Here is a 26,273-nt window from a genome sequence, read left to right on the forward strand (position 1 = left end):
TAGGTGGAAAGAAAAGAACAAAGTTTGTTAAATTGGTTTTGATAACTTTATTGGTAGGCAGCCATTTTTCTTATACTTTAGGAAAAACTCTGAAGTGTGTTACTACTCTGAAAAATTATGAATTTGGCATCATGTTGTTCAATGTCTTCTGAATTCAGACAAACACCTTGACCCCATTACAACTACCAGTGCAACAAACTACTCCTTGCTTCTGAAAATATGAATTTCTGATCATACCCTTTCCCATTTTAAAAAAAACTTGAAACAATCAGCAAAGCCAGTTGCATTTTTTCTTGGATTTTTTTTTTTTAATTTTAAATGGTGGCATAATCTAATACATATGGATGCACTGGAACAGCTTTGAATCAAACCCAGGCAGGGCTCTCTTCAGTATGACAGCCCCTCACAGCACACTTTCACTAGGTTAAGCCACCTTGGCTTCAGTGCCTCCTGGGACCAAACTCTGAGCCATCGGTATCCTTGTTCCATACCATGAGCTCCCCATAGTGAGTCCACCTGAATAGGACACCTTACACTCCTCCTTCCCCCCCCCCCCACACACACAAAGGGGAGCCATGCACTCCCAACTTCCTCAGTCAGCAGTGACTCTCAGCCAGCTGTAAAACAAAGGGGTTTATTGTCTGAACACAGTGTAGAAAAATTCATTGTTAGACTTAGCTGTAATTTTCTGGTTTCTGTGCTATTTTGGTCAGACCCAGAGCCCTGATTCTGACACACAGCCCTGATTCTCCCACAGAGAGCCTGAAACATGGAGAGAGCCACCTGTTTTGGGCAATCCACCCTATATCATGCCCATTTGCTGCTCCTCTGTCCTTTGTCTTTCTCTAGAAAAACAGGTCACCTGGCCTCCACCTCAATTTTTTATTCTCCAACTTGTTGCAGCTGGCTGGCTTTTTCCAGAGGGTGGGCCCCCTGGTCATCACTTGCTAAGTTATGAAATGTCCAGCCGCTGTCTGGGTCCAGGCAGCCAGGTGACACTCACACCTGGTCCTCTGAGTCTCTACAAATATTAAACCACCTTTCCATCCATCTACGTAATCATGCAGCGCACAGTACTCATACAAAAATATTAAGAAAATTCCCACTTAGTCACAGATGTGCACTCAATTGTCTGAACTTAAATTCTAGTGGTGGTCAGTTATTCAGCATAAGTTTCAAAATATGATCAAGATTCAAGTATTCACTTGTTCTATTTATAGCATTCTTCCCTATATATGTGTAAATGTGGATACCAAGAACGTAAAATGGATGAAATTGCATTCAGGTCCATTTTAGAGAAAAGCTAAAGAATGTTCAGAGGAATAGCTATGAATGTCAACATTTCTTCATACTGGTTATTGTTTTTGAGTGGCCTTGTGTTAGGTAAGAAACTGGTGTCCATTTAATTAGTAATACTTTGAATTTTACGCATTACACTTGCCTTTATAGTCGGCGAGGCTCTGGCCTGGGCAAAAGAGGAGCAGCTGAAGCTCGCCGACAGGAAAAAATGGCTGATCCTGATAACAACCAGGATGGAGTTAATTCTTCAGCTGCACGTACAGATGAGGCTCCACAAGGAGCAGCAGGTAAGCAGAAATACAAACTTTGCAACACATGTTGTCTGGTGCTCTGTAAAACATTGATGTAAACTTTAGAGTATCAGGCTTTTTTTTTTTTTTTAAATGGGGGGGGGAGGCATAAATGAATTCTTAATGTCGCTTCTGGATGCTGACTGAGCAGGGCACTACTGCTTTCTTGAAACTCAGGTGTTTAGTTATAGTTGTGTTCAGAGGCCTTTTGGTTATGTGACATAACTTTGAACTCTTCTCCAAACTACTGTACTAGTAATGTTACTGTTATCCACCATATAGAAATATAAGTTAGTGTGCTAGTTCACAAGCTACTGTCAGAATCTGTATTTAACCAGCCAAAACTACGCAATTCTGTCCTTTTATAGTAAACCTCTTTTGGTTACCCTTGTGATGCTCAGTTGGTGAAAGCATTTTTGTACCTTTTGATATTAACCTATGTATTCTCGCTTTATGGTACTTATAGAAAAATGTTTTTCCTCATAGTCTTGGCTAGTATCTAAATTATTGGCCTTTCTGCACTGACTGTGCTGAAATAAAAAAAACTGTTCACTAAGTTAGTCATCTCCTCACACTGAAGAGTACCTTATTCCCCAAACAGTCTTACTGAAACAATTGCAGAGTAATTTACAGTTCAGTATAAGCAATCCGGCCCTAATTCAGCACATCAGTTTATTTAAATTCTGCAACAATTATGTTGGCTTTTAGAAAAAAGCTTTAAAATGTTCAGACTTGAAAATAAGGTATTGATTTGCTTTAGCGCAGTGTAACAAGTTGGATTACTTAAACTGAGTTTAGACTTTATCCAAGGCTGTATTTTAACTTTCAGATATACATGCACCTTTTCAGAAGTACAATTACATTTTCTGTGCAAGTTCATGATGGAAAAACCCTAGAACTTGTATAGGAGTTGTCACTATAAATTTTTTGTAAGAATATAGCTTAAATGAATCCAGGCTCAATACAAAGTATCTTAGAATCCTAGACCAATTGCTGCTGAAGTCAGTAGGGATTTAGTTATCGATTTAAATAGAAGCAGCATTAATGTATCCAATACTCTTTTGAAATAAATCTTAGACAAGTCAGTGTTACTCTAAAATATTTTCTTTCTTTAGCATCTAGTTCTGTTGCGGGGGCTGTAGGCATGACCACTTCTGGAGAAAGTGAGTCAGATGATTCTGAGATGGGAAGGCTACAAGGTAAAAAGCTTTTACTAGACTTATATGATGGGTTGATACCTGCATATATGTACATGGTGTTATAAAAACATTATTCTGATATTTTTCTCTCTGCTGATACCCATTCAAAAACCGTACTAACTATTTCCTCCTCCCTCCCCAAGTGAACATGCTGTTTTGCCTACTATAATTCTGAATAATGTAGTGGGAGAGATTGTGGTATAGTAGACACTCAAGAATTTGGCAGTACTAGAGCAGGCTGAACTTTAGGTGTCTTAACTGATGTAGTACTACACTAGACCTTTTTGCACTGATTACTGATTTCCCAACCCAATAAACATACTCTGCTTGGCTAAACACTTTTTAGATGAAACAGAACACTTAATATGGAATACAGTGCATAAACTTGTTTGTTCCTCAAATCTGAAAAGATGCTAGTAATAGCTTTCAATTTATAAAATAAGAGTGCATGTTTAGTTAGGCCTACCACCCTTTCTTGTATCTGCTCTTAGATAAAGATGGAGTTATTTGCTTCTTCAGCACCCACCTGTATTCCCAGGTTTTGACCAAATAAAATCCACTTGTGGTAAAAAATTATATGCTTGCTTGATCCCTGCACAGAAATGCATGTCCTTTCAGAAGCTGACAACTTGGACAAAATTCTGCATTTAACTTGCCAGTCTTCTGTAAACACTTCAACAGTTTTCTCCTACGTGGGTGCAAGGAATTATGGTGTTGCTTCCTCTGCAAATATAGGTTTGGGGTAAAAATCTGGATCTTTTATTCTTAAATGCTGGAAGAGCGGGGGGAAAAGAGCAATAGTTTGCTTGCTAACAGTTCCTCTAGTGGTAAGCAAATTGAGTCAAATAATATTGATTGTTAATTGCTAACCACCCATTTGTAACACTGATCAGCAATGTTCAGACTTGCTGCAGTTAAAATGAGAACCCCCCTATTTGAAGTAAACTCTCCAGACAAGAAAAACAGGATGACTTAATATAAAATTAACAGATGTTCTGCCGCTTCCAGAAGTTTTTAGACTCTAGCAAGCCAGCTCCCCAACAGTTCACAACTCCGTTTGCCATGCTTTTCTCTCCAGTCAATAACATCGTCTATTCTTCTTCTCCTGTACAGCTGTACAACTTCCTTCTTCTGCCCAATTCCCTTGTTTTTGCCATCCGCTTTAACTGTTTTTACAATAGTTTTCATTCAGACTGAAACTAGAGCCTACCATTTTTAATAAAAAAAATAAATGTTTATGTAAATACTTCAGAGAAAGTGACAATTCCAGAATTCCTCCTGGCTCTCTAAAAAACAGTCTTTTCACAGTCTTAATTCACATTTGACTTAAAGCCACACTTGAGTAAAGGGTAACCTTGGGAGGACAAGTAGTTCACTTGCCTTTATTGGTGTTAGGAGGAATCCATGTAGTGTCGTCTTGTGTGTTAAATCTTCAGAACTGCTATAACTTTATAAGTTCATGAGACTTAGTTACGTGGAAACTTTTTATGAAAATGGCTGTTTAATATTCTGTGTTTGCTTTTAGCTCTGTTAGAGGCTAGGGGTCTTCCTCCTCACCTATTTGGCCCTCTTGGTCCTCGGATGTCACAGCTTTTCCACAGGACAATTGGAAGTGGAGCTAGTAAGTAAACTATATCTTGTCTGATTTAATTCTGTCAGCAGCTTTCAGACTGGTTAAAGTTGGCTATTAGTAAATCTAATGTTATGTATGTAAGGATTTAAATGCAACTAATTTTTAAGATTAAATCCAGTGAATAACGTTGGATAGTATAAGGAACTCCAGCACACTAAAACTTAAGTTTCTTCCCTCCTTTCCTCCATTGTTGTGGAACATTGGCTACAAGCATTTAACTTTATCTTCCTTTTAAGAAGCTACATTTTGGCTTAACTTCTCTTTTTTTTTTTTTTTTTTTTTTTTTTTTTTTTTAAAGTACTATCTCGTTTTTCAGGATTTAGTTTGGCTTATATATACTTCTTTAACAAGAATTAACTTAAATTAATTGAAACAAGGCTTATTTTAATTTTTATGGTTTTTGAAAAGCCATACTCAAGACTAGGTTTTGAAAACTGCTTTGCACATGGCATCCCTAACGCACAATGGTCAGATGGGCTTGAAATCATTTTAGAGAGATGATTGTTTGTTTGAGCACCTATTTGAAACACAGGTCAGTGCTGTCCACAGGGACTACTAAGGACCGAATTCTATCCTATTCTTACCTCCACTTCAGTATACCTACAATGCAGCAGGCTGGGATGTTTACCTAGCAGTCAAAAGAACTAGGAGGAGGCCCAGTTACCAGGCCTGCCAGCACATCACAACCAACAAGGGGATGTCGTTTGCCAGCTAGAACATTACACTACAGAATAAGAACATTACCCCAGTAGTATGTGCTGCTTACTTCCTAAAGAAGTGGTATTTACCACCCACCACCTTAGCCATCCTGTCTTATGCTAGGTAGATCGTTTTTGGTAATTTTATCACAGTTGCTTCCATATGCTCATTTCAGCTGCATGGCAAGGGAAGCTAAGAGCAGAATTTGACCCTTATAAAAAAAAAAAAAAAAATCTCTCTGAAATTACAGAACACACAGAAAGCAAACTTTATGCTTGGTAAGATAAGTGATCACAGAATTAATTACCCTAAATATTTACAAGTGTTAATAGATCTTTACTTTCCTAGGTTCTAAAGCCCAACAGCTTCTTCAGGGGCTCCAAGCCACTGATGAAAGTCAGCAGCTACAGGCAGTAATTGAGATGTGTCAGTTGTTGGTCATGGGGAATGAAGAAACATTAGGTGGATTTCCAGTCAAAAGTGTTGTACCAGCTTTGGTAAGGATCAAATTTGTTTATAGCTTTCTGTGTGAATTTAAACAAAATATAGCAAAAAGATTCAACAATAAAGTAGAAGTACTCTTGAAACTTCTAAATTTAAGAGGTATTTGGTAGCCTGCGATTCATCTGGTCTTAGAAATAGCATTAAAGGCTTATGATACCAACAAAATATTTTCACTTTCAACAACTTCCTCTAATCAGACAATAGTTTAGTTAACAAACTACTAAACTCCTCTCCAATTTTAGGTCCCATGGCTTTTACACTTCCATGCTAAATAGTAAAAGGAAAAAAAAAATCCTATAGGTTAATCCTGTACTCCTACAGATAGCTTTGGTAGCTGTGAGGCCCCTAACTGGAGTGTGAGCTGGCTGGAGAGAGAGAGGGCATTGTGCCCTTAAAGCAGGGTTGGATGAGGGGCAATGACTTTATGTAGCCAGTGTGGTGAGTACCCTTTCTAGACTGGCTCATGGGAATATTTGATACATAGAAACTTCATAAAATTCCAAATATGGATTGCACTGCAGAGCACTAGGAAGATACCTTGAATAGAGAGGATAAGCACACCCCACTCCCAGTCATAAATACATACTTTGAGAGGCCACTACAGCATTCTTCCTGAGTTCTAATATGTAGTCAGGTACACACAGACATGTCTATGCAAATGGATAGCTTTCCATTTACATATTAGTACCCAGGAAGACTGCTGTGGTGCTCTGTCAAAGTATGTGTATGTATATGAGGTCTGCTTACCCTTTTTCATCTGGGGTGTGGCTGTGCCTTCCTCCCCACACAACACATGACTAAAAAGAAAAGTCTCCTTTTGGGGTTTATTATTCTAATGCTTGTTGTACACACTTTGGCTTCCATAGATTCCTCACTAGTCTGCTAATACATCTTCCACCCATGTATGAGTGGTAACAGTCCTACCATCCTGCAGTCGCAGGGGTTCTCTACAGCCCTGTCACTAGGATCTGTGAACTGTCCTTCCAGAAGTCCTTGGTAGTTCCTGGCAATCTTGGGCCTTCTTAAATAGGCCCACTCAAATCTCTCTTCTTCTCCTGGAAGAAGCCTAGTGGCCACAGTTGTTCTCCTTTAGGGCTCCCAGTAGTACACTCCATGCTGTCCTGTACATCTACAGCAGCGATGCTATAAATGCCAAGCCCTCAGTGTATCAGCAGGTGATCCTTGTGGACTTCAAGTCCCATATTCCCTGGCATTAAATGGACTGTGGACCCATAACAGGTGTTAAGTTGCACCATGCTCTGTTATAGCATGACTGTCATCTGTTATGATAGCATGTGGGAATTCCAGTAAAACTGGGTCTTACTGCAGTAGGCACTGTATAGACAAGTAACAAAGGATATCCTTGCCCTAGAAAACTTTACAGGTATCTGGGTATCAAGACAGGCTGCAACAAGTGGACACATGAGTGGAAGTTAGATTGAGATGGATACAGTACCAATAAAATTACTTTAGAGTGAAAGTAGAAGTCACAGCTCCTTGGTCTCTTAACCAAAGCCAGACAGGAGTGACTTGAGCAATGTCAGAAAGGTAGAGGTCACAGAACTTTAAAAGTGGATACGTTGGCATCTTTATGAATTTTGATGGCATCTTTCCTGTGCATGAGGGTGACATGGAAGAAAACAGAAGTGCTTGAGGAAGAACTTTCCATTGTAAACTTCTATTTCAGGTGTTTATCAAAGACTTAAAAAAAAAATCACTCCTGATATCATCTCTTTTTAAAGACACAGTCCAGAAGCAACGTGTGTACAGAAATCTTAATCATGAAGATAAAAGGGCTGTGCATGTGTGCGCGCATGCACAGAACAAAAACAATTAACATTCTTTATATTGACTACATTGCATGGTCAATGGGCTTTGTACATTTTGGGGGGTTGGGGACTCCTCTAAAACCAATAACCTGTAATGAGTAATAGCAATCAAAAGCAACTTCATCCATATGAGCAGAAATATTTTTAATGTGTATTTTAAAATTCTTTAGCATTCTCTGCTGTAGAAAGCGTATTTCTCCTTTTTAAATTAGTTTTTGGACTCCTTTAACAATTTTCATTAAATGCTGTAGGAGCTGTTGTAACAGCTTCAAAAAGATCCAGTGTTTCAAGTCAAAGTAAACTGAAATGATCATACAGATTTTCAAATATTTGTAGACTGTAAGAAAAACAATATCCTTTTGGTAACTTGTACCAAATAAGAACTGATTACTCATTTCCTAATCTTTTTCTTTATAGATAACATTGCTGCAGATGGAGCACAACTTTGATATTGTAAGTGACATGGGATATGAGCTAATTTTTTTCCTGTGAACTTGTTTTTTTTCCATCTAATTTTTTCCCTTTTTCTTTTTTTTTTAAATAGATGAACCATGCTTGTCGAGCCTTAACCTACATGATGGAAGCACTTCCCAGATCATCTGCTGTAGTGGTAGATGCAATTCCTGTCTTTTTGGAAAAGGTAGCAATAGTCATGTCCCTAAATAATTAAAATTAGTACACAAAACTTAAGGACAAATGCTTACCTTTGAGTAATCCCCATAACTCTCCACCCATGCAAAAAGGTGCATTCTTTTTATTATAACCGCTGTAATATAAAATGCATCAGAAGACAAAAACTAGCCTTCAATGTTGTAAATCAGTACCTGGTTTACGGGAAACTCAAATTACATTTCTAAATGACACTGCAAGGAAATCTATATATATATAATTTTTTTATTTGAGTTCTGACTAATTCATTTCACACCAACACCTCCCTTTATGCTTGCACATGAGCATGCAGGTGTACAGTAAGATATCTTCTAGAGAGCTTCTTGACTTACAGGTCTGTCTTGTAGGTTTGCTGACTGAATAGAAAGGGTGGTGGCTCAGTCTTGGTTTTGGGGCTTCAGAAAGACGTTTAGTTTTGGACTACATTCCAGCCTGCTGGTGGCTTTTGTTTTATGGATGTGGCTAGAAGTTTGGATGGCTTCATTTCAAACGCATGCAAGCAACTTGCTGGTAATTGGTCATCTGCTGTGCTCGTAGCAAAAGGCATTCAGAGAGGGAAGCTAAATTGTACTTGAGAAGCCTAAAGTAAATTACGCCTGGGGAAATTCTGCTGGACTGCACACCCGCAGAATGCCCATGCTTTCCTGTGAAAAACAGCAGGGAAGCAAAGGGAAGCCGTGTGGGGGGATAGGGGGAGAACGGGACTGTGGGTGCAGTTTTTTGGGGGGGGATTTCCCCCCAAACAGAGGCAAGGCATGGGGGGGCACACGGGGTTACTTGCCACTGCCCCCCTCTCATTTCTGCAAGCGTAGAGCTCCCCAGCTGGAGGAGGCTGCATCTCAGCTCCACTGACTGCAGCTGAATGCAGTCTCCTGGATCCTAGTGCCAGTCATGCTCCCCTTCTGTGTGCTGGGAGCCTTACTGTTTTCTGTGCAACATGAGTGCCCATGGTGGGGCTGGGTAGGAGGAGGGGAGGAGGCAGAGAGGAAGGGGAATGTGGGAGTGAAGGGAGGGGTATGGGGGATGAGGTGGTGCTTGTGGAGCAGGGAGAGGAGCCCAGCATATGATGTCCCCTCAACAGCAGCTGGGGCTTCCTTGTTAAGCAGGCCTATCAAGCTGCCCCCTCCCCCCAACCCCACGTCCCATCTCCCCAGCACCCAGTCTATTGTCGCCCCGCCCCCTGACTAAGTCCCGTTTCCCCAGACCCAGACTCCCTTCTCCACCCCGAGCCCCTGGACATCCCCCACACCAGGCCCCCATTTCCCCAGTACCTGGACTCCGCCCCGCGCGCGCACACCTGCTGAGTCCCATCTCCCCAGCACCTGGACTTGTGACTACATAGCATGCAAGTCTTTTGGGGGAAACAATAACCTTTGTTTGATAAAATTAATCCCCTTGATCAATCGGTCCATCAGTCCTCATATAGATTGTGTCGATCACGTGTCTTCCATTCTTCTCTTACCTTGGCCTTCCTTCTCCATGTGCAGCCATGCCTTTTTCACAATAAAATTTTCCCATCTCTTTGGATGTCGGCTGAGTGATTATCTCGTGGATACCACTCGGCAATTGCTGCAATCCATCGATTGTCAGTGAGCCTAGCTATATGCCTGGCCCATCACATTTTACTGTTCCTGCTTTTCAACAACGACATCCTGCACTCTGCTCTCCTGTCTGATCACTTTACTGGGGATTCGGTCACGGATTGAAATCACCAGAGTTCTTCTTTCCATGGTCCTCTCCATGACACACAGTAGTTGCTCCTCTTTCTTTGTCTGTGCCCGTGTTTCTCTATTGTACAACATTGCCGGCAGTACTGTTGAGTTAGAGGTTGGCGTATTTTCTTTGGAGGACATCCTTGATAGAATTGAATGTGTGCGCCCACCAGCTCTCTTTGTTCACGAGAGTTCACCTGCCTGATAGTGACATATGTTAATTTCTTGACCCAACTAGAAGGAATTTGAACTATATGCCTGTTTGTTCTCCCATGATTATTATTTGGTCTTTTGGCAAGGCATCAGACTGCATACGTTTTGTTTTAGAGCAGTTCATTTTCAGTCCGAATTGGCTGCTTTTTGTGTTGAGCTCTTGCAGCATTTTCTGTAGTTTGATAGTGTTTTTGCAATCAACACACTATCAGCCGTGACAGGGTTTAATTGCCCTCTGTTGATGTTGATGATTGCACCCTTCTAGTTCATCCACCTCATTACCATTTTCAGGCAGGCTGTGAAGAGTTTCAGTGAAACTGTCTCCTTGCTTCACACCTTTTTTTGACTGGCATGTGAAGGAGTGCCAAACAGAGTTGTGTGGGGTTTTTTTTTTATATATCCGTAGTGCAGTCAGAATTTGCTTCCTTTAGTAGTTTGATGTAGTTGTGTCAATGCCGTGCTCTGCAAGAGCTTTCAGCACTACATTGATCTCTAGGCGGTTGAACGCTTTTTCCTAATTGACTAGGGCAATGCATAAAGGGAACTTGTATTCTCTTGAGCTCTCCAATCACTCGTTTATAATAAAGTTATGGTCCATTGTGATGAAATTCCTTCGAAAACCAACTGCTCTTTCGGCTGCTGTTTGTCCAGACTCTGAGAGTCACTTTTTTTGTTGTTTTGGTGAACAGTTTGTAGGCATGCAGGAGACTGCATACTAGACGATAGTTCTTTAGATCTTCACGATTGCCCTTCTTGTACAGCAAAATGTGTTGGACTCCTTCCAACTAGATGGTATATTCTGCATTTCCAAGCAATGGCTAAACCTCTGAGCAAGGGTTTCCCAGAAGTCTTGGCCTCCAGCTGTGATCATTCTGATTGTCAGTCAGTTTTTTTTCTGGAGCTTTTCCTTCCTTCATTTGGTAAACTGCATGTCGAACTTTGCTGACTAGGACTCAGTATGTCCCACGAATAACACTTCAACAGTCCAACAAGCACATACTCCCGGTTAAAATTAATACTTAGAGGAAATCTGCCAGGCAGATGTGTGAGGGTATGCAACTTAAGTGTTACGTTGCTGTTAGTGGATTCCTTAACAATATTTGTGGTTTTATTACAACATCTAACATTTTCTCAAGTTCCCAAAAACTTTTAAAGCAGTTTTGCCATAGAACAGGTTTTAGAGTCCATTTGCTTTAGGAAAACCCCTAAATTCAAACTTGAGTTCCTGAAGTCTGTTTGGGGGAATAAAGTATTATGAAGCTAGTTGTGACTTGAGTTTTGTTTCTCTAATTCAATGTGGAAAGGTAAATATATCTTCAAACAATATGTACTGTATTACCTACAATTTGTACTACAGAGAAATACTTCAGTTACATTAGAAGTACTTTTTTGTTAAGATGATGAAATTTCTGTAAGAATCCAATATGTAAGGTAGAGTGTTAACTCGAACTTAGCTTTTATCGTATTTTGCAGTAGAAAGTTATTAAACGTACTACTTTCATAAAGTAGAAAATCTAACTTTAATAGGGTGGGAAGTATTAATAATGTAGATCAGAATTTTTATTCTTGTCAAGTCCATTTCTAGAGACTGATATTCTTAACTAGTAATTCATTTAATTACTTTCTTTTGTTCTAGCTGCAAGTTATTCAGTGTATTGATGTGGCAGAGCAGGCATTGACTGCCCTGGAGATGTTATCACGCAGACATAGTAAAGCTATTCTGCAGGCAGTAAGTAATTTTCCATAATAGAAAGAAAAAGGATACTTGCTTGAAGTTTTTGTTTCCTCTTTTGATGGCTCCTAGACCACAAACTGGGTGGTGCACAAGTTCTTCCCAAAGAGTAATTAAAGCCCAGAAATTTCTGTCACTCTATTGCCACTGACAGAGAATACTTCTCTTTAACAGCTTTCTGTATTATAGGGTGGATTGGCAGACTGTCTGCTGTATCTGGAGTTCTTCAGCATAAATGCCCAGAGGAATGCACTAGCTATTGCTGCCAACTGCTGCCAGAGCATCACACCTGATGAGTTTCACTTTGTTGCAGATTCTCTGCCACTGCTTACACAAAGGCTAACCCATCAGGTAAGAAGTCATTATAAAACATTGACTAGTCATTTTTACATGCTATGGAGGTATAAAGCTGCCTGTAGCTCTCTTAGTCTGAATTTTATACTTGTAATGTTTTGGGGCTCTTTCATCATGTTGGCAAAGAACAAGAAGGAACTGACAAAATGCTACTTTAAAATAACAGGAAGGGTGCAAATTTTAAAGGTTGCTTTTAAAAATAGAAAACAAACCCTGAAAGATTGTAGATCGATGTATTGCACTTATGCTTGGCTTGGCAGTTATGCAAACTGCCAGCAGAATCAATAAAATATTAGTATTTAAATATGACATTGTCTCAAATCAGACTTAATAGATCCTGTCAATGGAGATGAGGAAAACTAGTTTAGGCACTCATCCATTGCAGACGGGCACTTTCAGACAACAACATTTCTGAAATTGCCACTTGCTACCTTTTTGCAGTCACATACGAAGTAGGATCCTAAAAGGAAATATGAAGCAGCACAATGGACAGTCTGTTTTGTGGGCGGTGGACTTAATTTTAAAAGTTCAGTTAGTTTCTTCAGTATTTCTGAGATCTGTGGTAAAAATTGGTGAATAGTTTTTACGCAAAGTTATGTATTCAGATTAATACATACTTACCCAACTATAAACCTGATTTCAGTAGCTTTAGTATTTGATTGTCCAGTCAAATTTAATTTTTGATGTGCATGCATGTAAAATGGAATTCTTTTGAACAGCAGTGTCAGTTGGGTCCATGCCTGCCCCCTGAGTGCCCTATCTCTCCCTGTAGCCGAGGACAAAAAGGGCAGGGCACCTGCAACCCATACTCATTTCCTTCTTACCATCCATGGCTATAAGAAAGAATTCTTTATATTCAGTGTTCGTTGGTCTTGGACAGTATTGAGCATATTCCCCCCCCCTCCCCCCACTTTTAGGACATTAAATTTAAGATTTTCTTTGCTAGCTGGCTTTAGAAGTTTCAGGACAGAGTAGTGATGATTCTCCTCTACAAGGATCTCTCCGCCGTCTGCCTTGTTTCAGGTATTTTTGATACTGGTAAATTATCAAGCACTGACTTCCCAAGTGTGACTTCCTGTTAAATTTCCACCTTGACAAGTTGTAGCTCATTCCACTAGGGTTCAGGCAGCATCTGTGGTTTGCTTGGGTAATCTCCCCATATCAGAGAGATGAAGAGCACTAATGTGGAGCTTGAGCCACTGATTATTGCAAGGTGTAAGCTTCTGGGCTGCACCTTAGTTTTGATAGGCCTTCACTTATCCATGTCCTAGCTCCAGGGCAACTGCTTATTAATCACCAAGAGTATAATCTGTGTTGATGATCACTTGGAGAGAACAGTCTACAGTTGACATAAACTGTATGCAGATGTTGCATCCACACAGATTCCATGACCCACTCTCCGTCCCTGCAGATAGCAGTCCTGCTTCAGTGGCATTTTTATGATCTAAGGAACTGGGTGTAGGTTGTGGCTGCTCTACCCTTTAAGCACTCTTGCTACAGGGAGCAAGAGGTGGGACAGGCGTGGCCCCGGCAGATAGTGTTGTTCAAAAGAATCTGATCTTGTGCCCTATGCATGGCATCTGTGTATGAAAACATCCTGAACCACAGTTTTGCTGTAAGGTAAGTAACATTCTTTCCAGTTGCTCTGACCTTGAGCTCTCTAGGTTTGTCAGCACGTTAACTCTACTGATTACTTTCTTATGGGGAGGATCAGTGTGAGTTAGTGTCACTTTTTTAAAAAAAAAGTCTTAAATCTTGTTGCATTGAGGATTATAATTGTGTATAATATGTGTGATTATACTCTGTACTAAAACTTTATTGGGGTAATGGAATAATGTACGTATTGGTAAAAGGCATCTGTACTTGGCAAAACCAATAACTCGTGTCCTAGTATTGTACATACTAATGTTAACCTTAAATTAATGATTTTGTACATGCTGTAAATATACACCAGGTTATTTTTAAGGTAGAAAAACTGGGGATGAGTTGCATGTCGGTGAGTGAACAAACAGTTTTTTGTGTGGGTAGTCATGAAGTTTGATTAAGCATAATTTCAGCTATTTGGCAGAAGGAGATTGGAGAAGCTGTATGTAGGAGCAACTTAGAAGCAAAATTAGAAAAAAGACTAGAAAACTGTTAAAGATTTTGGGAGAAGTGCTTCCCCCCCCACACACACACCCCGGGAAGCAGGATTGGCCTCACGCTGTGAGACTTCAGTCTTCTGTGGCATCTGCATATCCTGGCTCCTTAAATTTTTAAACTCAGCATTAAGGCTGTTCTAGGTTTTTCACTTTTGAGAAATTGTGTGACTATATTAAACTTTTGTGTTTTGCGATCTAAAATGGAATAATTCTCTTGGGTTCAATTAATGGTCTTACAGGGCTGTAAACCATACCAATAAATCTATGGTGTTGGCATAAAGAATTTGGGGGTTAGTTTATCATTTCCAGATTGGAAGTTACTAAAAGTAGGGTTTCAGTGATGGGTTTCCTAGGAGGAAGGGGACTTCATGCAGAATTCTATCTCATGCAGGCTCTTGAGTATCTTTCAATGTGGGTGTTTTTTTGGTTTTGTTTTTGTTTTTTAAATAGGACAAAAAGTCAGTAGAAAGCACTTGTCTCTGTTTTGCACGGCTGGTGGACAACTTCCAACATGAGGAGGTACATAGTTTCTCTTGTACCTTTTTTTTTTTAAAAAAAAAGGTTTTAAATCCATTAAAATTTTCTAAATTCTCTGCTTTTCCTTTTTTTTTTTTTCTTTAAGAATTTGCTTCAGCAGGTTGCCTCTAAGGATTTGCTCACAAATATTCAGCAACTCTTGGTAGTGACTCCTCCCATCCTGAGCTCAGGAATGTTCATCATGGTGGTGCGCATGTTTTCCTTAATGTGCTCCAATTGTCCTACGCTAGCAGTTCAACTTATGAAGCAAAGTAAGTGCATGTGTTCTTCCTGTAATTCCACTTTTTTTTTTTGTCATGGTACTTTTATTAGAACAGGAAGCATAGTGTCCATAAATGTTACTGACTTTATTAAACACTCCATAATCTGTAATATACCACACTTGCCTATAGAAATATGTGGAATAAGGAAAAAGCAATAGTGACACAATATTTGTACTGGGATACAAAGTTTGGTTCACAGTTAAATTAGATGGAGAATTTAATTTTTTACCTTTTGGCTTTCAACTGTCGCTGGAGGTTTAAACTAGTTTTGAGTCAATACTAGTTATTGAAACTAATTCCATCACAACATTACTACAAGTAATTGTTCCAACTACGTTTAGTGGGTGGAGAAAGTGCATTAAATAAGCACTATTTTTAAGAAATGCTGTGAAAGAACATCGCTGTCATTGTGGTGTTGTCTGCAGTTCTGGCTTAGGACATTCTTTCCCATGTGCTGATTGGCTTTTATTCCAACTTCCCCCTCCCCTTTCTAGCATCAGCCTCAGTACTCTGCATGCTCCCCTCCTTCCTTCTCTGTCCCTATCCCCATCTACTCATCAGTCTTCCCTCTCTTACATTCTTCCTGTTTAGCTAAAGCCCCTGTAAATTTTTTTTTTACAAAAAAAAGACACTTGCAAACAGTCACTGTATGTTATATCCCTTTCCCTACCTTTTGCCTTCTACTAAGGGTATGCCTACACTACAAAATTAGGTCGATATTATAGAAGTCAGTTTTTAGCAATCGATTTTATACAGTCGATTGTGTATGTCCACAGTAAGCACATTAAGTCGGCGGTGTGTCCCCATTACTGTGGCTAGCATCGACTTACGGAGCTGTGCACTGTGGGTAGCTATTCCACAGTTCCTGCAGTCTACGCCGCCTATTGGAATTCTGGGTTAAGCTCCCAATGCCTGATGGGGCAAAAACACATTGTCGTGGGTGGTTTTGGGTACGTCGTCAGTTGCCCCTCCTTCCGTGAAAGCACCAGCAGACAATCTTTTCACACCTTTTTTCCATGCACACGCCATACCATGGCAAGCATGCAGCCCGCTCAGCTCACCGACACCACTGCTCTTGTGTCCTGGGTGCTGCTGGCAGCAGACGGTGCTGTAGGACTGCTAGCCATCGTCATACACCGCTTACGCTGCAACTCCGCTCTGCTGTTACTGTCTTAATAGCGAATTTCTCCATGTTGTCTGTCGTGGGCTCCCGGGTACATGTGTTCTTCCTTGGGAAGTGTGCGCGGTGCTAACCATCGTCCTCCACCACTTCTGCTGCAACTCTGCTCTCCTACAGACACCATACCACGGCAAGCATGGAGCCCGCTAAGATCACTGCAGTAGTTATGAGCATTGTAAACACCTCGTGCATTATCCTGCAGTATGTGCAGAAGCAGAACCTGCAAAAGCAGGCAAGGAGGTGACGGCAGAGCAGTGATGAGGACATGGACACAGACTTCTCTCAAAGTACGGGCCCCAGCAATTTGGACATCATGGTGGCAATGGGGCAGGCTCATGCCATGGAATGCCGATTCTGGGCCTGGAAAACGCGCACAGACTGGTAGAACTGCATAGTGTTGCAGGTCTGGGATGATTCCCAGTGGCTGCGAAACTTGGGCATGCGTAAGGGCACTTTCATGGAACTTTGATTTGCTTTCCCCTGCCTTGAAGTGCAAGAATACCAAGATGAGAGCAGCCCTCACAGTTCACAAGCAAGTGGCAATAGCCCTCTGGAAGGTTGAAATGCCAGACGGCTACCGGTCAGTCGGGAATCAATTTGGAATGGGCAAATCTACTGTGGGGGCTGCTGTGATCCAAGTAGCCAATGCAATCGTTGACTTTCTGTTATCAAGGGTAGTGACTCTGGGAAATGTGCAGGTCATAGTGGATGCCTTTGCTGCAATGGGATTCCTTAACTGTGGTGGGGTGATAAACAGGACACATATCCATGTCTTGGGACCGAACCACGTTGGCAGCTAGTAGGTAAACTGCAAGGGGTACTTTTCAGTGGTGCTGCAAGCACTGGTGGATCACAAGGGACATTTCACCAACATCAACGTGGGATGGCCGGGAACGGTACATGACACTCGCATCTTCAGGAACTCTGGTCTATTTGAACAGCTGCAGGAAGGGATTTGCTTCCCAGACCTGAAAATAACTGTTGGGGATGTTGAAATGCCTATAGTTATCCTTGGGGACCCAGCCTACCCGTTAATACCATAGCTCATGAAGCCGTACACAGGCACCCTGGACAGTAGTAAGGAGCAGTTCAACTATAGGCTGAGCAAAAGTGCAGAATGGTGGTAGAATGTGCATTTGGACTTTTAAAAGCTCGCTGGCGCTGTTTGCTGACTCAGTTAGACGTCAGCGAAACCAATATTCCCATTGTTGCTGCTTGCTGTGTGCTCCACAATATCTATGAGGGTAAGGGGGAGACGTTTATGGTGGGATAGGAGGTTGAGGCAAGTCTCTGGCCACTGATTATGTGCAGCTAGACATCAGGGCGGTTAGAAGAGCACAGCAGGGTGCACTGCACATCAGATAAGCTTTGAAAACCGGTTTCATGACCGGCCACGCTACGGTGTGACAGTTCTGTTTGTTTCTCCTTGATGAAAACCCGCCCCCTTGGTTCACTCTACTTCCCTGTAAGTCAACCACCCTCTCCCCTTCAATCACTGCTTGCAGAGGCAATAAAGTCATTATTGTTTCAAAATCATGCATTCTTTATTAATTCATAACACAAATGGAGGGAATAACTGCCAAGGTAGCCAGGAAGGGGTGGGGGAGAAGCGAAGCACTGGGTGGGGTGGTGGATGAGGGGAGGAGGGAAGGACAAGGCCACACTGCACTTCAAAACTTCTTGAATGCCAGCCTTCTGTTGCTTGGGCAGCCCTCTGGGGTGGAGTGGTTGGGTGCCCAGGCCCTGCGTTCTTGGCCGTCTGGGTGAGCAATGCTATGGAACTTGGGGAGGAGGACGGACAGTTGCACAGGGGCTGTGGGGCAGTCTGTGCTCATGCTGCCTTTTCTGCAGCTCCACCAGTCGCTGGAGCATATCAGTTTGATTCCCCCAGTAGCATCAGCATTGCATCCTTCCTCCTCTCATCATGCGGCCGCCACCTCTCCTTTTGCTCCCGCAACCTCTCATCTTGCTTGTCCCTCCTGTCCTCGCGTTCATTTTCTGCTTTCGTGGACTCTGCCATTGTTTGCCTCCACGCATTCTGCTGAGCTCTTTCAGTGCAGGAGGATGGCATGAGCTCAGAACATTTCATCACGAGTGCCTTTTTTTCCCACCTTATCTGCAGTAGACTCTGGGACGGAGATGATAGGGGGAGCATTGAAACATTTGCAGCTGCAGGAGGGGAAAAAAAGGGAGAGTAATATTTAAAAAGCCACATTTTAGAGAACAATGAGTAGACTCTTTCACGGTGAATCAAGCTGTTAACGTTACATAGCACATGTGCTTTCAGTAAAAGGTCGCATTTTGCCTCTTGTATTGAGAACCTACTGGTTTGGTGTGAGAGATCACACATTCAGGGCTGGGCAACAGAATTTGGCTGCAGGCAGCCATGGTAAGCCACAGTCTTTTTTGGCTTCTTCAACCTTCATAATATGTGGGAATGGTTTCAAACAGCAGAACCCTTCTTTCCCATACCAAGCACCCATTGGGTTGGCCATTTAAAAGGAGGGGCTGCGGTTTTCGGGTTAACGTGCAGCACAAACCCAACTAAACCCCCCACCGCCGCCTCCCATTCTCTGGGATGATTGCTTAGCCTCTCCTCCCACCATGTGACTAGTATCAGGGAAGATCCCTGCCAGCCAATGTGAACAGCTCAGCGTGAACACCCCCCCCCACACACACACACCATGTGGCTAAATGTGGGGATGATTTCTTTTCAGCCACAGGCAAACAGCCCAGCAGGAACAGCTACCTCTTGAATGTCCCCTTTAATAATGTCCCTGTAGGATTTCCGCACCATCCCCAGACGTGTTAACAGATTTTTTCAGTAGCTGTACTGGCCGTGTATGCATCCCAAGTCTTCAGGGCAAATTTATCTTTAAACATGCTTGCTTTTAAACCATGTATTGTATTTACAAAGGTACGCTCACCAGATGTGCCTTCTCCGGCTTCATGGTCCGGGAGCCCACCTTGGGAGGGTTGGGAGGGGATTGGCTCCATGGTGATAAACAGTTCCTGGCTGTCGGGGAGAATGATTGATTGTCTGCTTGCCTGTTGTGCGCTGCTCTCCTTCTCCTCATCCTCATTTTCCTTGTCCCCAAAATTCTCATCCCTGTTGCGTGAGACTCCCCTCTTGCAGGTGTCCACAGACAGGGGTGGGATAGTGGTAGGGGCCCCCCTAGGATTGGATGCAGCTCATCATAGATACAGCATGGCTGGTGCTCTGACCCGGAGTGGCTGTTTGCTTCTTTGGTTTTTTAGTAGGCTTGCCTGAGCTCCTTAATTTTTCACACGGAACTGTTATGGGTCCCTGTTGTAGCCTCTGTCCATCATGCCCTTGAAATTTTTTTCCAAATATATTGGCATTTTGTCTTTTCGAACGGAGTTCTGATAGCACGGATTATCTCCCCATATAGCGATCAGATCAAGTACCTCCCATTAGGTCCATGCTGGAGCTCTTTTTCATTTCTTGGACTCCATGGTCACCTCTGCTGATGAGCTTGCCATGCTGGCCAAACAGGAAATGAAATTCAAAAGTTATTGGTCCTCTTCCTGTGTACCTAGCTAGCGCATCTGAGTTGAAAGCGCTGTCCAGAGCAGTCACAATGGAGCACTCTGGGATAGCTCCCAGAGGCCAATACTGTCGAATTGTGTCCACGCTACCCCAAATTCGACCCAGCAATGTCGATTTCAGCACTAATTTCCTCATTGTGGAGGAGTGCAAAAATCTATTTTTAAGAGCCCTTTAAGTCAAAAAAAAAAAAAGAAATAGCTTTGTTGTGTGGACGGGTGCAGGGTTAAATCGATTTAATGCTGCTAAATTCGACCTAAACTCGTAGTGTAGACTGGGGATTAGACTGTAAACTCTTTAGGCCAGGAACTGTCTATTCTGTGCAGTGTCTGTCACATTAAGGCACTATCCTCTGACTCTGGGACAATACTGTACTATAAAACAATTGTTTTAAAGATATTGCAGAAACACTTCACTTCCTTCTTTGTGGAGCCTCAAATGGGAGTTGTCAAGAACAAATTGATCTTGTTCCACGAAGTCCTCAAGAACTTTATGAGCTTACTTCTCTTATATGGTAAGTCTTTTACACAATCTTATTTTTCAAGTTTGGTTGACGTACTAATTTCATGATTACTGAAATGAAGGCTAATAGTTTTCAAACTATTAATGCTGGTACATAAAAAAAATTAGTGTTACCAAGAGTTGATTTGATGTTCTTTTCAGTGAACTGATGCCTTGCCTGCCTAAAGAAGGAATCTTTGCTGTTGATACTATGCTAAAGAAAGGAAATGCACAAAACACAGATGGGGCAATTTGGCAGTGGCGAGATGACAGGGGTCTGTGGCATCCCTACAACAGGATTGATAGCCGGATAATTGAGGTAGTATTTCAAGCATACATTTAAAGTATGTGCTTTGGTATACAGATTTGAATGTTGCTTCACTTCTCCGTCCTTGTTCTAAAACTCTACATTGGCTAATATAAGTGCCAGCCTTATCACAGGTTCATACTTGAAATGTGAAACTAAATGCTTGATTATGCAGTATTTCTGTATCCCTTCAAAACTGGGTGAATTATTAAACATCTAGTCAGCTACTTGTATAATATGTTCATCAGAACTGTGCACTTTTGCACCTGTGATTTTAAGAGCTGTCTTACTCGGGGAATATCTCTTAACCTTGCTGTCCACAGAGCAGTCGGAGTATTCAAAATTTTCACTTTGGCTGGACCTAAGGCCTCAACTGCGACCCTTATTTTGTACAGAGAACTATTTAGTATACCCAAGGGTGGTGCAGACAGTGCCTTTTAGGATTTTGAGGTGAGGCACCCAAGCTCTTAATTTTCATTTGCCTTGGGATATGAATCCTGAAGTTGGATACAAATAAACTTTATCCAGAATGTGCAAAGACATGATCAAATCATTGCAGTCTCAAAAGTTATCTCATCCCGACTAACTGCGGTTTATGGGAGTTATAGCTCCTTTATGGAGCAAGGGCAAGTAGGATGATTAAATCCTCATTTTTATATGGAAAAGTGCCTTCACTTCACTTCAAAGATGGTTTTCTGAAAGTTTTCTAACATGCTTATGTATCTGTCAGACAGAATTTCTAAGCAAGCTATCATTCAGCACACTGTAAAATGGAACATAGCACTCTAAACTTGTTTTAAAAAAAAAAAAAAAAGTTTTCCCTCCCTTGTGGGACATGAGGTTATTTATAACATGGCCTCCTTACTTGTCAGTATTTCTATTTTTTAAATTGCTTCATTTTGTGTTTTTGTTCTCAGGCAGCTCATCAGGTTGGGGAGGATGAGATAAGTCTGTCTACCCTGGGACGTGTTTATACTATTGACTTCAATTCTATGCAGCAAATCAATGAAGACACTGGAACAGCACGTGCTATTCAGAGAAAACCTAACCCCTTAGCCAATAGTAATGCCAGTAAGTACCGCTTTTGAGTTATCCTGCATCTCTGGCTGTCTCTTATTTATACTATATTGCTCAATGTGCTAACTGTTTCTCAATGTGGTAACTGTTTCTCAGCTAATCAGAATTGTATGTTTTTGAATTTGGAACTTGAAACTTTATTTTGATTACTTGAGTCAAGGCTACATTTTAGGCCAGAGGTGAATTATTGACTAAAATGTCTTAAGTAAATCACAATATTAATTCCATGAACTGGAAGTAATTCCAGAAAATTTATCAACTGCTGTGGGTAAGTGGGCAAACTTGAGGTTGAAATAAATTATTCTCCCCTGCCACTTTCTGGAGTATATACCATTTTCTTAGTATGGGTAGTCTTAGTAAACTTTCTTTAAACCTCTAAATTCTGAAGACTTGCTTTGTTTTACTCCTTTACTTCAAAAACTTATTGTGAGAAAGAAATATTGATGTGAACTCCAACAGTATCTTTCAAGAGTAGAATACTATGATGGATACCTTATTATAAATGTTAGTTCCACCAAAAGTGTAATGTATCTGTACAAACAACTTTATTCTCTTGTCTTGAATTTAAATAGAGATTAAATTTACCACTTCAGTTTAAAAAAAACAAAAAAACAAAGGCAAATGCCAGAGTGAAAGTCTAGTGAACTGCACAGTGACTCAAGTGTCCAATCTGTGTTGTTTTATAGGTGGACATTCAGAACTAAAGAAGGATGATGCTCGAGCACAGCTAATGAAAGAGGACCCAGAACTGGCTAAATCCTTTATTAAAACATTGTTTGGTGTTCTTTATGAAGTGTACAGCTCTTCCGCTGGACCTGCTGTTAGACACAAGTGCCTTAGAGCAATTCTTAGGATAATTTATTTTGCTGATGCTGAACTTCTGAAGGATGTGCTGAAAAATCATGCCGTTTCAAGGTGGGTTTCTTTGTGCTTGTGAACGAACTTTTTAAAAAAAGTTGGGGGGGGGGGGGGAAAAGAGCTTGGGCATTAACCTTATTTCTCAAAAGTGCTGAGATGAGAACAAAGCAGTTCACATTGACCTGTGGGTGTTCAGCACTTCTGAAAATCAAACTGTGTCTAAATTGCTTTTGGGAGCCCAACTGTAAGCATTTTTTAAACATCTCAACCAAAGAATCCCTATGGATAGATGCTAGTTACTGATTATTATATAGTCAAATAGTGATATCAAGCATTTCCTTAGTTTCTAAAACTAAAATATTGAGCCAACTTTCCTACCAATTTAGGGACAGATTAACTCTAGTATTTTGATGGTGCAAACTGTAAAAGAGGACCCTTATAGCAGAAGATGTATAAGCTGCATTGGTGGTAGCACAAAGCAGCCCTAACGTGGTACCCTAGGAATGTGTTTAGCGAACAGAGCAGCCTAATATGTGAGGGAGGCAATGCACTGAATTAGCAGCTCTTCCTGGAAGTGAAACTTCTTCAGGGACCGCTTCCTGCCTGTGGGATAAATCTTTTCTAATTCCCACCCCTGCCAACATGCATGCATGTATGCACATGCCTGACTAAGCATAGGGATATAGCTGGTTAAGGAAATGCAAGTTACACCACCCTTTCCATCAGCTTTTTTAATATTTCTATGTAAAAATAAAAGATGTGATACAGGGGTTTGCTTTTGACTTTTCTACTAACTATATATTTAGAGGCTCTAACTTAATAAATAAGGTTTATTTTAAAAAGCTTTGAGAAATCAAACTTTTTAAAGCAGACATTTTCTGTTTTAGTCATATTGCCTCCATGCTGTCAAGTCAAGACCTTAAGATAGTAGTTGGAGCCCTTCAGATGGCAGAGATCTTAATGCAAAAATTACCTGACATTTTTAGTGTTTACTTCAGAAGAGAAGGTAAATGTACTTTTTTTCTCATTATTTTTTATTTACTCTTAATCTGAGGTAATAAGCAAAATGCTCATGTATGTTTCTTAAACAGATGAATTGAGAGCTTATGCTCTCTTATTAAACTGTAAATTAGACTTCTACCATGTGCAGGAAATGGAGGTTACTATAAAAATAATATAAAGGGAAATCTATGCAAATTTTTCTTTTCCCCCAGTCATATGGCTAAAGGTAATCAACCTTTTCTGGTGTTAAATGCTTGTTTTTCTGAAAGTGCTAAAATTAATTTGAAGCAAGCAGGCTTATTTTTAGACTTTAAGAATACTTGTAGAAATTACATTGATTGTGCTTTATTTGGTTATACCAAGTAATCATGTTTTTAAAAAGTCTGGATTTCCTGCCAATCTAGATGGTCTCTGCCATTCCTATTATATTTTGACACTGTTTTTTTTCTTTTTGGATTTAACTAGTATAATAACCATATACTTTCTATGAAGTTTAAGGGATACTTTCAAAATACTGTTGAATACAATCATTGGGTGAGTGGGTACATATCAATATTTGCAAGAGTTGCATGTTTAAAGATTTAGCATAAACACTTCGTTTTTAACTTTGGAAAGGGGTGATGCACCAAGTGAAAAATCTAGCAGAATCTGAGGCTTTGCTGACGAGCCCACCAAAAGCATGCACTAATGGATCAGGAACTCTGGGTACCACTACAACAATAAGCACTGGGACAGCCACCTCTGCCAGTAATGCAACTGCAGATTTGGGGTCTCCCAGCTTACAACACAGCCGGGAAGACTCTCTGGATCTGAGTCCACAGGGGTAAGTGTTCAATTTGTGTTTGTTTGAAAAAGGGCGTGATTCTGAGAGTCAGCAATGACCCATAACTCTGACTGCGATGGTAGTTGTGTTGCTCAGAATCATTAAAGATCAGGCTGAAAGTTATTAATATTTTATGAACCTCAAGGCAAGAACACTACACTGATTTGTGATTATAGTCGGTAGTTAAGTACACATCACACTGTGATCAGCAACACAATCAAGATTTTAAATCTTAGATTTATTTTTTTTTCACATAACACATAATTTTTCATGATTAGATAATCAAGATCTCTTATTACCTGTGTATAGACCTGTGTAATATTCACTCAAGTTTCCCGTATTATTTTACCACACTTCAAAAATCCTGGAAAAAAGTGTTTGACTTTGGCTGCTGCAGAAACAATGCACTTCAATTTAGTATTTTCATTAAGGAAGTAAAATTTCATAATGTTCCAGTTGTTATTTGTCAATTTTCTTTAAGTGTATTAAATGTGATTTAGCTACCTGATGATCTTGTTGTAAAGAGATGCAACACACCCTAGCATTGCATAGTTAAGAGACTAGAAGATGCCGAAAGCATGAGAGCTGCAGTCTCATTTTGAGGACGGTGTTGACCAGCTCTAAAGGAATGGTCGGTGCCATGTGTGGCACCTTTTTGAAAGTGGTTAGGAGGGAAAGAAACACAAAAAGGGGAATCCTTGTGAAAATCTTGGTGAAACTTGTAAATGTCTGATGGCAATAGACTATTTTATTTGTTTCCATAATTTTATTTTGTTTAATTTTTAATATTAGAGGTTTAAATACATTGGCACATTAAAATAGGAAAGGTGACTTAAGTCAGCCTGTTTTAAGTCATAATGCCACCAAATAGACTTGGAAGTGCAATGTTTAAGTTCTTAGTCATTCAAAAACTGGGAATATTGATCCCAAATTAAGTGAATAGTAAGCTGCCATTCTGTGGGTGCCCAAAGATAGCAGTTAGATGTTTCATAGTTACATAATACTGAGATTTGGGTGGCTTTTTTTTTAAGCACATCTCAATGAAGTAAAAAGTAGATGTAATATGCTGCTTATTTTTAACTTTTGACAGCCGACTAAGTGATGTTTTAAAGAGAAAACGACTGCCAAAACGTGGGCCCAGAAGGCCGAAGTATTCACCTCCAAGAGATGACGACAAAGTAGACAATCAAGGTAAATTAGTTTTAGAATAGACTGCAAAGTAGTCCGTGAAGACAATTAGATAAATCAAAAGACACGCATTGTGCCTACTAATTGCTTTTTAAAAACACAACAATCTCTCAAATATTTAATGTATACTAAATACTTCTGACAGTATAGCAGAGAATTCTTGGAAATCTCTGAATACGGTGTGTGTGGTGGTGGGTTTTTTGTTTTTTTGGTCTTTTTAATTTTAATTCTATCCCATTCCTTTTCTCTCCCTCTCCATTCCCCCCCCCCCAAGCTAAAAGCCCTACAACTACTCAGTCTCCTAAATCTTCCTTCTTGGCAAGCTTGAATCCTAAAACTTGGGGGAGATTAAGCACACAGTCCAATAGCAACAACATTGAACCAGCACGCACAGCAGGAGTCAGTGGTCTTGCAAGGGCTGCCTCAAAGGATACCATATCCAACAACAGGTAATGTAATACATTCTGTTCTAAGAAGTGAAATTCTGTTCAGTAAGGATTAAATCAAACTACTTTGAAACAGGGTTACTTGATGCCATGAATTTCATAATTGGCCTCTTAGGGCAAATGCTGAGAGCAAACAGTGGAGTCCAGTGTGGGAGAGGAAGAAAATAAGACTGGGGAAGAGAGCCTAGGGGGAAAAGTTGAGAGGAAGGGGAGGGAAAGGAAGCAGAGTAGAAATTGAAAGAGAATAGG

At 40.7% G+C, this 26,273-nt stretch overlaps 1 protein-coding gene across 11 annotated transcripts in view; it reads left to right on the plus strand.

Moving 5' to 3' along the window:
• The window catches only part of TRIP12 (thyroid hormone receptor interactor 12), a 175,188-nt gene that overhangs the window by 96,414 nt on the left and 52,501 nt on the right, over positions 1-26,273 (plus strand). For all 11 annotated transcript variants that reach the window (XR_006274455.1, XM_038416259.2, XM_038416257.2 and 8 more), the window contains 18 exons: positions 1,450-1,586; positions 2,705-2,788; positions 4,314-4,409; positions 5,469-5,617; positions 7,871-7,906; positions 7,998-8,093; positions 11,684-11,776; positions 11,969-12,130; positions 14,725-14,793; positions 14,897-15,062; positions 20,219-20,336; positions 20,486-20,642; positions 21,548-21,701; positions 22,394-22,622; positions 23,453-23,571; positions 24,183-24,390; positions 25,481-25,581; positions 25,853-26,027. Coding sequence is in view for 10 of the 11 variants with exons in the window: in XM_038416259.2 (XP_038272187.1) it covers positions 1,450-1,586; positions 2,705-2,788; positions 4,314-4,409; positions 5,469-5,617; positions 7,871-7,906; positions 7,998-8,093; positions 11,684-11,776; positions 11,969-12,130; positions 14,725-14,793; positions 14,897-15,062; positions 20,219-20,336; positions 20,486-20,642; positions 21,548-21,701; positions 22,394-22,622; positions 23,453-23,571; positions 24,183-24,390; positions 25,481-25,581; positions 25,853-26,027 (2,349 nt within the window). In the remaining variant the exon portion in view is untranslated. The remainder of the gene's footprint in view (positions 1-1,449; positions 1,587-2,704; positions 2,789-4,313; positions 4,410-5,468; positions 5,618-7,870; positions 7,907-7,997; positions 8,094-11,683; positions 11,777-11,968; positions 12,131-14,724; positions 14,794-14,896; positions 15,063-20,218; positions 20,337-20,485; positions 20,643-21,547; positions 21,702-22,393; positions 22,623-23,452; positions 23,572-24,182; positions 24,391-25,480; positions 25,582-25,852; positions 26,028-26,273) is intronic.

The sequence above is a fragment of the Dermochelys coriacea genome, chromosome 9 (genome assembly GCF_009764565.3).
Source record: "Dermochelys coriacea isolate rDerCor1 chromosome 9, rDerCor1.pri.v4, whole genome shotgun sequence".
Taxonomy (NCBI): domain Eukaryota; kingdom Metazoa; phylum Chordata; order Testudines; family Dermochelyidae; genus Dermochelys; species Dermochelys coriacea.